The following is an 11,521-nucleotide window of genomic DNA, read 5'->3' as shown; positions in this document are numbered from 1 at the left end:
TTGGGTTGCTAAACTATAATTGACTAGATTCCTACACAAATTGTAGACATTTTGTCCTTGTTTGTTTGATATAATAGAGCAATTATTATAGGCAATTACAATTTTCCTTGGTTATGTGACATGAAGAGAGAAATGATCCATGCATACTGAAAATTTATTAATAAACAAAACACTGAGTGGATTGTTTGTTTTGAAGTTTTTGGTATCAGATAAGGAATTTATGCTTGATATCATTCATCCAGATGAATGCAATTCCAATTTTATGAAGCAGTTCCAGACACTGATTGGAAATATATGAAATGGAACAACTGAAACTATGTTTTCGAAACTGTTTATGAACCATTATCTCTTGTTCCAGTTATAAAACATAATGCTCTTCTAGCATGCAAGTACTGTATTTGATGACAGTCTGTCTTCAGACCACTGTATAATTATTTGACCCCCCCCCCCCCATTGATTTTCAGTTCTCAACAACTTAAATTAATACATTTTTAAGAGTTTCTAACCATTTTTTCCAGCCAAAACCTTGTCAGTACTGCAACATCATTGCTGCTTTTATTGGTACAAAATGCCAGCGCTGCACAAACTCGGAAAAAAAATATGGACCACCTCAGACATGTGAACAGTGTAAGCAGCAATGTGCTTTTGACCGCAAAGAAGAAGGAAGGAGAAAGGTAGGCTTTGGTGATTTTAAATCAAAGTTTGTGGTGTAAAATTGACAGTGTAATTGATCTCAAAGCAATTGAATAAAATCCAGCTTACATTCCATTCTCCCAACTCAGACCTGAATGACTAATTATGCTACTTAGTCTTACATTGATAAATATCCATAGCAATGATCAAACCTTTGTCTCTATATATAAAAGGAGTGTATGGGTCATAAGACATCCTTATGTCTGATGTAACTAGATTAGCTGCATTATTGATCTGATGTTTTCTAAAAGAAAACTGTTTCTATACTACATTAAAATGACTACCCTGTTTCCCTGAAAACAAGACCTCCCCAGATAATAAGCCCAATCGGGCTTTTGAGCACATGTGCTAAAATAAGCCCTTCCTGAAAATATTGCAATACAGCAGCAGCCATGAGGTGACCATTGCTCACCTCAAAATTAATGCAACCTCCCCGAAAACAAGACCAAGTGCTTATTTTGGGGGGGTCAAAAGAAAATAAGACACTGTCTTATTTGTGGGGAAACACGGTACTTTCAAGTATTTATAGAGAAATAATTCGCATGTAAGGAATCTCTCTTCATATGTTTCTGGGTCAGGGTTTCTATATGTTTATGTAACATCTGATAGTAAGATAAATTAATTTGATTTTGCAAAAGAGTGCACAACAAAAATAATCACATGAATATATATATTTATAATATGTTAAGAGGTTCAAATAATGTCTATGTCAAAAATCGGTCTATAATTTACCCAGTTACTATTTATGCGATATAAGCTATTGCAGTAAGCATTTATATTAATTCTTCAGAGAATTCAAGATACTATAGTACTATAGCCTTAAGAATTCATCACGCATAGGATATACATGGAAGAGCCAGTTTATCTAGGGGTTAAGGCACCAGCTAGAAAGGAGGAAGTAAGAGTTTGTGGCCTTAGATATGGAAGCTTAGCTGGGTGACTTTGGGCCAGTCTTTCTCAACTGAACCCACCTTGCAGGATTGTTGTAGGGAAAATAGGAGGAAGATATATTGGATATGTTTGCCATTTTGAATTATTTGTAAAAATAAAAGCTGGATACAAGTTTTTAAAAATGTTAATATGTTAACATATTTTTCAAAACACAAGAGCCTGGGCAGCCCTTTGTCCCCTACAATACATTATGTAGTAACAGAAGCTAGAGAAGACCATTTATTAGTACCACTTGATTAAAAATTATGATGCAGGGTATGTTATGAAGTATAACAATCTCTTTGCTTAAACCAGTGACAGTTCTTGGGACTATACACACACACACACACACACACACGTATTCATATTCTTGTTTATATTAAGATCTGTGTGCAAGAATAACAGCAGTAGTATTTGATAATTTTATTCTGGCTGTTGTGTGTCTTTTTAGCACTCAGTACGTGTAACATAACTTGCTGCGAATGATTTCCCAAAAGGTTGATGGGAAGCTGTTGTGTTGGCTTTGTACTCTGTCCTACAAGCGAGTGCTGCAGAAGACCAAGGAACAGCGGAAGAGCTTAGGGCCCTCCCATTCTAACTCTTCTACGTCTATTACCGAAAAAGACCAGCATCATTTGAAACACCACCATCACCACCCCCACCGTCACCCCCACCACCATCGCCACCATCATCACAGCGGCGCCCATCACAAGTAAGTGCGATGGGAAACTCCGAAATGGAGCGGCCTTCAGGAGACGCGCTCCCGTGGAATTGGGGTAGATTTAAAAAACAATAATGATACGTAGCTTCTCGTCGAACACAACAAATTCCTTCGGTAAGACGCAATTTTCAGAAACGAGATTGTGATGTGGCCAAGGCACACCCTGGTTTGGAAAATGTTGCAGTTGTCACCAGACAACTTGGATCATGTAGCAGAGGTCTTTGGTTTGGTGTGTGTAGGTGGGAGTAGGAGGAACGGTCCGGTACCAGCGGTGGGTGACTGCACACACGCGCAAAGCTCCATTTGTGCAAGCAGCGGGCACCCGCGGCTTCTGCAAATAGACCTGCATGTGCTTGCCTGCTGCTCATTCAAATAAAGCTGCATGCATGCTCCCACCCGCCGCTTCTGCGGCCCAGTTCCAAACAGGCTGCAGCCCACAACTGCATTGGGGATTGGGGACCCCTATCATATAGGATCTTGATGCAACTGTTTAGAGACTGTATTGGCCAAGAATATGTTTGCATTGAACATGTACACCCCAACCCATCCCAAGTGTCTTGACCCAGCTCCCCAAACACGACAAACCCTCTGAAGTTAACTCAGAGATTCCTTTAATTAGGAGTGCCGGTAGCCCCAGCAAAAAGTTTCTCAACGCAGGTTAACAAGTCCAGCCGAAAGACGAATATTTGTCTGTCACATTCTATTCGTCTCTGCCCCCTGCCTTTTATCCCCACAGCTAGGGTGAGGCTTTGCTAGCAGCAGTGGGGCTTCCTTTCCAAGGATCAGCCCACGGATTTCCCCTGCTCTCCTCTCCTCTGCCTTCTGCACGTCAGGCACTAGACTCAGCTGTTCTTCCTCTTCCTCATCAGCCACCTCCAGACCTGGGGGCTGTTGACTCTCCATCTGACGGATGGCCCAGGCTCCGCCCGCCTGCCCCCCCCTCTGTGTGTGTGTCAGGGAAGGTTCTAATCGAACTAATTAAGGTCTGAGAACTGAGCTTGTTAACTTGGTGTTAGCATTTTTTTTAGGGATCACTGGGATGGAGGTAAAAGCAGCTCAAAAAGAGAGAGTTTATTTAGGCAACCACTTTATTTTGGGGGTGGGGGAATAGATCAAGTACAGGGCAAATGTATACTGACTAACGCTGAACATGTAAGAGAGAAAGAGAGATGCTGCAGTGGTCATAAATGTGGCCATCATCAGTCACAGAGTTACTTTTCATTACCTTTGTAATCGCAGACAATCATTGTCCAAGGTAGTTGCTAAGTGAGAGTTATCTGTAATGGCATGCAGGACCACAAAAATTATCCAATTCCTTATTAAACAAAAGACCCGTATTTGCTTTCTTCTTTCTCCATCCTTTCAAATCATTGCATTTTTGAAGTTACTAACTGACACCCATTATTGGAATTCCACTGATAAGCTGGTTCAACATTCTGCATTTTTGTATTTTAGAATTGGCAGTCTGAGTCCAGAAGATGACCAGGGGTTGTGGAAGCAGAGGTAAATAGTATTGAAAAGATAACACTTGCTTTGTGTCTGGTGTCAGGGTTCCAAGTAATAGACCTATAGCAAGCAAACCACCGAGGCGGGTGAATTCTTCAAAGAATATCTTTATTGGAAGTGTATTGGCACAGATCTGTTGAAAATCGACTCTAAAGCCTCCCACGGTTTTCAACTAATAAAAGTAAAAGTTTTTTCTCTTTCTCAAAACAATCAGTCACATGGTCTAATCACGGTGCGGTCTGACAACCAGGGAGCATCACTCCCCCTTCCTCCGATCAGGTGTGAGAATGTCCTTGGTTCCCAAGAGAAAGTATTTTGTTTTGGCTACAGAATCCCAACTATCTCAAATCCCCCCTCCCTATCTCTCTGCTCCGGTGTGGCAATACTTCACTGAAGCGGTAAAATGGCTTTGGTCAGTTCAGCTTCCAGGGTTGGCATCTGGATTGGAAACTATTTGTCGTTTCTTTCCCCTTATGAAGGGTTTGATGCCAGCAAATGAAAAATGTGGTTATTAGAAGTGGTGAGGACAAAATTGCCTCGCTATCACCCTTAAAATTAACGAGCTGATTGAGAGCATAGCACTCAAGAAGAGAAAGTTAAACTTTTGTCACCTGTATTAACTTTTTAAAAGATTTCACTGATACCACTGGAGGCTTTGTGAAAATCCTAATTGCTGTGTAAAAGGCTGGGGATCTTTTTTTTTTAAAGGATGGGCACAAATAGCATTGCATTAAACAGTAGGATGTGCTTCAAATGTTCCTTGAGTGACAGTTCAACATTAAAAAGAATTTAGGAATGATGAAAATTTGTTTTTAACTTGAGAGAAAAGCTGAGGGGACAGATTGGTCCTGATGCAGGGGCATCCTTGCCTCAGCTTTAAGTTTATAATATGTATAGATATATAATGAATTTATATTATGTAATACTGCTTGCTATTTGGGGTAAATATGGCCACATGATCATATGTCACACAATATTCTTAATGTTCCTTTGCAGCCATAAATCCTCTTCAGCTATTCAAAATGAAACTCCAAAGAAAAAGCCCAAAATGGAAACCAAGCCATCTAACGGAGATAGGTAAAAATACAGATCAAAATATATATATTGTTCTGTTGTGTTGAATAAAACAATGTACGAACAAATGGAGTTCATACTTTCCCCATGTGTTTTTGTGAATCCGTTTTATTCGAAATACGTAAGTCTTTGACTTACGACTCTAATTGAACCCAGATTTACAGTCGTGAAATGACTGATCACATGGCTGCACCCAATTTTTATGACTTTTTTTGTGCAGTCATTAACCAAACCATAGTTTGCTAGGGGACCAGTGATGGCTGTGTTTCTGGCAAAAACATAATCCATGGTCATGTGACTGAGGGATGCTGCAAGTATGATTTGCCAACTCTGCAAAATAGGGTAATGTGACTATGCCAGAACTTGCAATACTGGTCATAAATATTTTTACAGGGTTTGTCATAACTTTGAAGGTCTGTAGAGATTGTCAGTCATCCAGGTCACGGTTGTCCCAAAGGTGCTTTTTCAGGAGGGAACTGGACTTCCTTGGTTTTTCTTTTGAAGATGTTTTGCTCCCCTACCATTCAAAGGATCTTCATATGGTTTTCCATACAATTTGAGAGGAACACCCTTTGAATGGTGTGGGAGTAGGGATGGATTTCCAGACAAAAAATTGCAGACTACAGGAACCATTTGCACCACTCAGGTGACCCTGAGGACACAGATAAACCTCCAAGGGCTTTAAGGACCCTCTAAAAGGAGGAAAATGACCAGCTGTCTGCAAGGAATATAAATCCTTCCATTCCCCACCATCCAGCAAGAGTTGAAGGAGCTTCTTGGATGAGAAGGGAATATATATATCACAGGTAGTGCTCAGAGGACAATCCCTGGACATTGCAACCATTGTAAATACATGACAGTTGCCAATTACCCAAAATTAGATCAGGTAACTCTGGGGAATGCAGCAACAGTCATCAGTATGTGAACAGATTATAAGTTACTTTTTTCAGGGCCATCTTAACTTTGAATGACCATTAAACGGATGGTTGTAAGTCAAGGATCACCTGTATTAAGCAGATAAACATACATAACTTGGGATGCAATTTATTCCTGCTTTTAGTTACATTTGATGCTCTTTATTTTTACAGTAGCTCTATAAATCAGTCAGCAGACAGCGGAGGCACCGACAACTTTGTTCTAATAAGTCAGTTGAAAGAAGAAGTGATGTCTCTGAAACGTCTCTTGCAACAAAGAGATCAGACTATATTGGAGAAGGATAAAAAGGTGAATGGTTTAGTCATTTCAGTTGCTACTTTAGAAGGGTTTCTTTTGTATCTAAGAGTCGTGTTTGTCAAATATTTAAAAATGCAGCTAACCCTCCAGACCCTCCCTCGGTGGGCTTCCAAAACCACAGATAATAGTTGCATGTGGACATGACCAGAGGTGCTATTCAGCAGGTTCTGACCAGTTCTGGAGAACCGGTAGTGGAAATCTTGAGTAGTTCAGAGAACCGGTAAATACCACCTCTGACTGGCCCCGCCCCCATCTATCCTCTGCCTCCCAAGTCCCAGCTGATCAGGAGGGAATGGGGATTTTGCAGTAACCTTCCCTTGGAATGGGGTAGGAATTGAGATTTTGCAATATTCTTCCCCTGCCACACCCACCAAGCTATATCACCCCCACCAAGCCACGGCCACTGAATCCGTAGTAAAAAAAATTGAATCCCACCACTGGACATGACCTCAGAAAACAGACTCTGTGGTTTCCCAAGTAATTTAAGACAATTTATGTAAATTAATGTCATCTGAGTCCATTTATGTAATTACTCATATAATGTAAAATGATGCAAATAGTTTGAGTGCCTCCAAGAAAATCGATAAATAAGGCTACACGTTATAACATGGAGTGATTTTGAAAGTTGTCCTGAAAATTACTTTAATATACACTTTCATCTGGGAAAAGAACTTTACCCCATTGTTACACTTGAGTTTGTTACACTAGTCAGCTTTATTACATACATACTTAAGTGATGAGTTCTGTAATATATCTAGAGTAAGTACTGTATAACACTTCTAGCTTTTTCAAATTTAGAACTATCAAGGGGTAATATTCCTCAGGTTTCTGATTCCTCAATAATGTATTAAAATAGTTTCGAGTTAAAGCTATTGCATAAATCAATAGGGCACAAGACATTTCAGGGGGGGGGCGGGGAATCACTGCTACAGCCAGCAATACTAGCTAAATCAAATATATAATATATGTGGATAAGCTTCTAATGCCAAGAAAAACAGTTCACCAAACACTCTCAACAGGAAGTGAGGAGTAATTTCCTATCTTCCATCAAACTTGGGAACCAAGAATCTTCTTTTTGGAAAGAAAATAGGATTCAGAGGGAAGATGCCCTAAATTAGTAATCAACTGTAAATGACAAATGTGCTGGATATGTTCAGGAAAAAATTTGTATGGATCTTAAAAGGACAATGGTTTAGCTTGGAAGCACTATAAAGCCTGAGATATATCAGAAATTAGGCCAAAGAGTCTCATTATAAAGTTTAATTAGTTAGGATAATATTGGTTTTGTTAATTTTATACTAGTCCTCTTTTTTTGTTTGTTTGTTCAAGAGTTTAAATGTATACCTACCACCTCGTGATAGCTCAGACTTTTAAGACAAAGTTAAATTTTCAGGTTAAGTAGAAAAAACCCTGATTTTTTTTTTAAAAAAAACAAATTTTTGTTTCTAAAACATTTTGAATGACAGGGTATTTTGGTTATAATGAAGAAAACATGGCCAAAATTCTAAATCACTGTATTGTAAAATACAATTTTACAAATAAACGCAACATCCTTTATATATACAGATAAATTGCTTAATGCTGCATGATGTTCTCTTTTCTGGCCTTTAAAGCAGTTGAAGAAAATTGAGTTCTTTATCTTTAAACATTTATCCAGTAGAGTCAGGAGATGCATGTTTGCGAGTGAGAGCATTGAAGTAATCATGGACAGTATTTTTAAAGAGATAATTCAATTCTTTTTCTCAGCTGACTGAGCTGAAGGCAGACTTTCAATACCAAGAGTCGAATCTAAGAACCAAGATGAACAGTATGGAAAGAGCTCATAAGGAAACTGTAGAACAATTACAGGTAAATGGTATTAATTTCGCAGGCAATCAGTAACGCCTCAGAACATCAGTGACTAAGAGCCAAAAGGCCTAAATTTTGAACCCATTTCACTGTACTACCCAAAAATCAGGAGGAGTCAGCATCTTTCCTGATTTCGTAAATGTTATTTTTTTTAAAAAAAAAGTTGACATCTGATGAAGTGAGCCATAGTTTACAAAACGTTGTGCCTTTTGATTAAATGATTTTATAATCATTGAATGATATTGATTAATAGTAATAGGTAAATAATGAAGTGTGTTAATCTGAAATGGTACTACCACAGCTGACTGGGCAGGGGATACCAAGAATGACGTGATAAGTTAGTCGTTTCTTTAGAGAAATCTTACCAGACTAAAGCACACTCTGCATTACTATCATATAAATGCTGTGAAGATTTAGGGAAGATCTTTCCTGGGCCTCTTCCTGCATATCAATGACTCAGTGTTGATCTGTCTCCAGTGTAGTACCACAGCACTGGATGAACCAGCCTACTTGGTTGGGTTTCCCATCTCTGATGTAGAGTATCCTCACCCCACCCCGAAATTAGGATTCATATAAACCAGGGGATCTGGCCCACGGGGCCACTCTGGAAACAGTGAAGGACCAGCCCATGGTGCCTCTGCCAGCAAAACTGAGATCCTGAGGGCTGCATGCGGCCCTCAAGAGCTCCATTTTCACTGGCAGAGGATTGCAGGAGGCCGTCGCAGCCAAAAGCAGAGCTCAGGAGCCTGTTTTCACTGGCAGAGCCCTCGGCTAACCAGAGGCGTCCCCAACAAGAGTGACATCAAGCTGGCCACCCCCAACCCACTCCACCTCCAAGGTCAAACAACCCTGATGCAGCCCTCCATGATATGAACGGAGTATTTAACTGCACTGGTATTTGTGCAGCCTTGGTAATATTGATGTTAAATTGGAACCAAAACCATTTATACACACACACACACACACATCTCATAGCAATGTAGAATAATGCAGATTGTACAAAATAATCAAGAGCACCGGCTGTTTTTGTGGTTTTTGTAGGCAAAGAACAGAGAGCTCCTGAAACAGGTTGCTGCATTGTCAAAGGGAAAGAAGTTTGACAAAAGCGGGAATATGCTGACATCACCATAAGAAGATGGTGGCAGTTTGCATAACTATTAATCTTGGAAAGGTAAATCGACTCCCAGGGAAAACTCCGTAGAAGCAAACCTTTTGGCGTGCAGACTTGGTGGCATAGTTCCTATATACCTTTTTCTAACTGAACAACGTTACGGAGGTTTGTTTTTCCTTTTTTTCCCCCCCCCTGCAAATAAAAATTATTTGGATTATTAAAGTACTTCAACAGGTTTGAAGAAGGCACGCATACCTATGAAATGCATATGTGCAGCCATACAAAAGGAGGCAGATGGCCAGTCCCTGGTGATCAGTAAGCGTGCTGTCCCTGGTCATCACATCATGCAATAACACACACAAACACATATACTCACACGCATCTATAAAAGGCAGCCCTTCAAGGGGGCAGCTCTCCGAAGTGCTCCTGTTGTGCAGACTGATTGCATTTGGTTGGACTTTAGCAGGTTACCCGGACAAGAACAGAAACTTGTCTAGGGATGTGAACAAAGACATCGGAAGACAACTTTCAATTGGATCTACATTCCAGCAGCAGCTAATTTGAAAACTGAGCAAAAGCACTGGAGATAGCCCTTCTTGGTCTTTCAATCCAAATAAGAATGCATTGAGTTTTAAAATCATGGTGCTTTTATTACAAGAAGCTTAAACCTTATAAATATATGTACAAGATTTTAACAGTTCTATTCTTAGTAATAACGTGTTTTGCATTTCCTGTTATAGAAAAATGAAAGAGATTCTCTATTGTAAGTACCAGAACAAAATGTGTTTTGTTTTTTCTTTCTTTCTTCCCTTTTCTGAAAATACGCTGTAGACTTCCTCCTGCAAGTGCCTTTTCTCCCAACGGTTTATTTATAGGAATGTTGGTATTTGTATATACTTTTCTTTCTCTTTAAACCATGTTTCAGCGTTTCCCCTGTATGTATATATTTATATGTGTATATACAGAAGGATCAAATGCTAAGATCAAATGGTTAGAATGATAGGGAAGGTGCTAAGTCCTGGCAGGCAATGAATTTTGGCTTGTAGATACTGCAACAGATGTGTCTGTGTAGAGAGTATTTGTCTTAACTCTTGCTGTGCCTAACTTAATGGAGGGAGGGGCTTTTAAACTGTAGGGCTTCTATGAATAGATGAATTGTTTTATCTCAGTGCTGATTTGCATTGTATTCTCAGTGATCTCGGTTGAATGATGAGGAGGCAATATTTGAGCTAATGTTAATTCTCCAGGTGTTTCTTTTTAACGACATTGCACTGAAATTGGATGCCGTTTCTGAATAGTTTTGGAAACATGGCTCATTATTTCTACACAGTGAGAAAATAACAATTCTGCCCTGCTAAGAGCATTGTCCCACAGGAGTTCTTTGGCCAATAATTGGGAGCCGAAAGAAATGAACCCTAGAGAAACCTGAATGCCTAACACTGAGAATTTTTTAAAAAATAAATAAGTAACCAACAACAACCAGCCGTGTCCTCATAGAACCATGCTGACCCTGTAAGCATGGCTCAGTCTTTATAGTCATGGGACAGTAATGCAGGCTGAAGCACCATTTGCACTAGAGGGATAAAGTGAGATTGATCAGCAAATTTTTTTTCCAGCTAAGAATTTAATCAGAGATGCCATAAATCAGGGGCTCCCCAACTGCATTTTTGGGGGAGAGCCTGGGATTCTGTGGAGGTAGATCAGTAACCATAGAGGCCACCATTACTTAACATCAGTTGTATACATATCCGTAGGAGGGCACTCTCAATTTCGTCAGGGCAAAGACCCCCTCAGCCTTGCACAAACTAGTACAATGCGCCTGGAATGTGTCTCCCAACCTTGCCTAATGCACAGAGGTTTCTAGCACAGCGTTCTTCAAACGTGGCGACTTTAAGAGGCGTAAACCAGCATGCTGTCCTGGAAATTCCCGGGCCTTTGAAGCCTACACATCTTAAAAGTCGCCAGATTTGATAAAAAAGACTGCTCCAATAGGTAAGCAAGAAGTGACTCTGAAATAAGTTAAGTTGGAAATCATGATTTGGATGCGTAAAGCTTAAAAGCAGAAACCAATCATACTTCAATATTTTTAGGAGATTGAAGTAAGACAGCAAACCACCGCCACACACACACAACTTTTTGGGTGCCAGGGACCAGTTCTGTGGAGGGCAGTTTTTCCTCAGACGGGTGTGTGTGTGGGGGGTGGATCCTGTGCGTGCGCAGATGGGGCTTTGCTCATTTGTGCGATCCGATTCTTGGGCTATGAACCAGTGCAGGTCAACAGACAGGGTTGAGAACCCTGGATGTAAGTCATTTGAAAAGTTTATCGCCATTCCAGAGAATAGTTTCATTAACCCAAAATTTATTAACCTAAAACTTTTTTCTATGAAATGGGAAAATCCAGTTGA

The 11,521-nt window shown here is 40.0% G+C and overlaps 1 protein-coding gene across 1 annotated transcript in view; it reads left to right on the top strand.

Moving 5' to 3' along the window:
• Positions 1 to 10,720, top strand: part of FAM76B (family with sequence similarity 76 member B) — a 15,733-nt gene extending 5,013 nt beyond the window's left edge. The window contains exons 4-10 of the mRNA XM_081950715.1: positions 519 to 674; positions 2,121 to 2,335; positions 3,800 to 3,847; positions 4,847 to 4,927; positions 6,013 to 6,148; positions 7,904 to 8,005; positions 9,047 to 10,720. Of these exons, the coding sequence (XP_081806841.1) occupies positions 519 to 674; positions 2,121 to 2,335; positions 3,800 to 3,847; positions 4,847 to 4,927; positions 6,013 to 6,148; positions 7,904 to 8,005; positions 9,047 to 9,136 (828 nt within the window). The 3' untranslated portion in view covers positions 9,137 to 10,720. The remainder of the gene's footprint in view (positions 1 to 518; positions 675 to 2,120; positions 2,336 to 3,799; positions 3,848 to 4,846; positions 4,928 to 6,012; positions 6,149 to 7,903; positions 8,006 to 9,046) is intronic.
• The last annotated feature ends 801 nt before the right edge of the window (positions 10,721 to 11,521 follow it).

This window comes from Natrix helvetica, assembly GCF_964273705.1.
Source record: "Natrix helvetica genome assembly, chromosome: 4".
Lineage (NCBI taxonomy): Eukaryota > Metazoa > Chordata > Lepidosauria > Squamata > Natricidae > Natrix > Natrix helvetica.
This window is presented reverse-complemented; position numbering and strand designations above follow the sequence as displayed.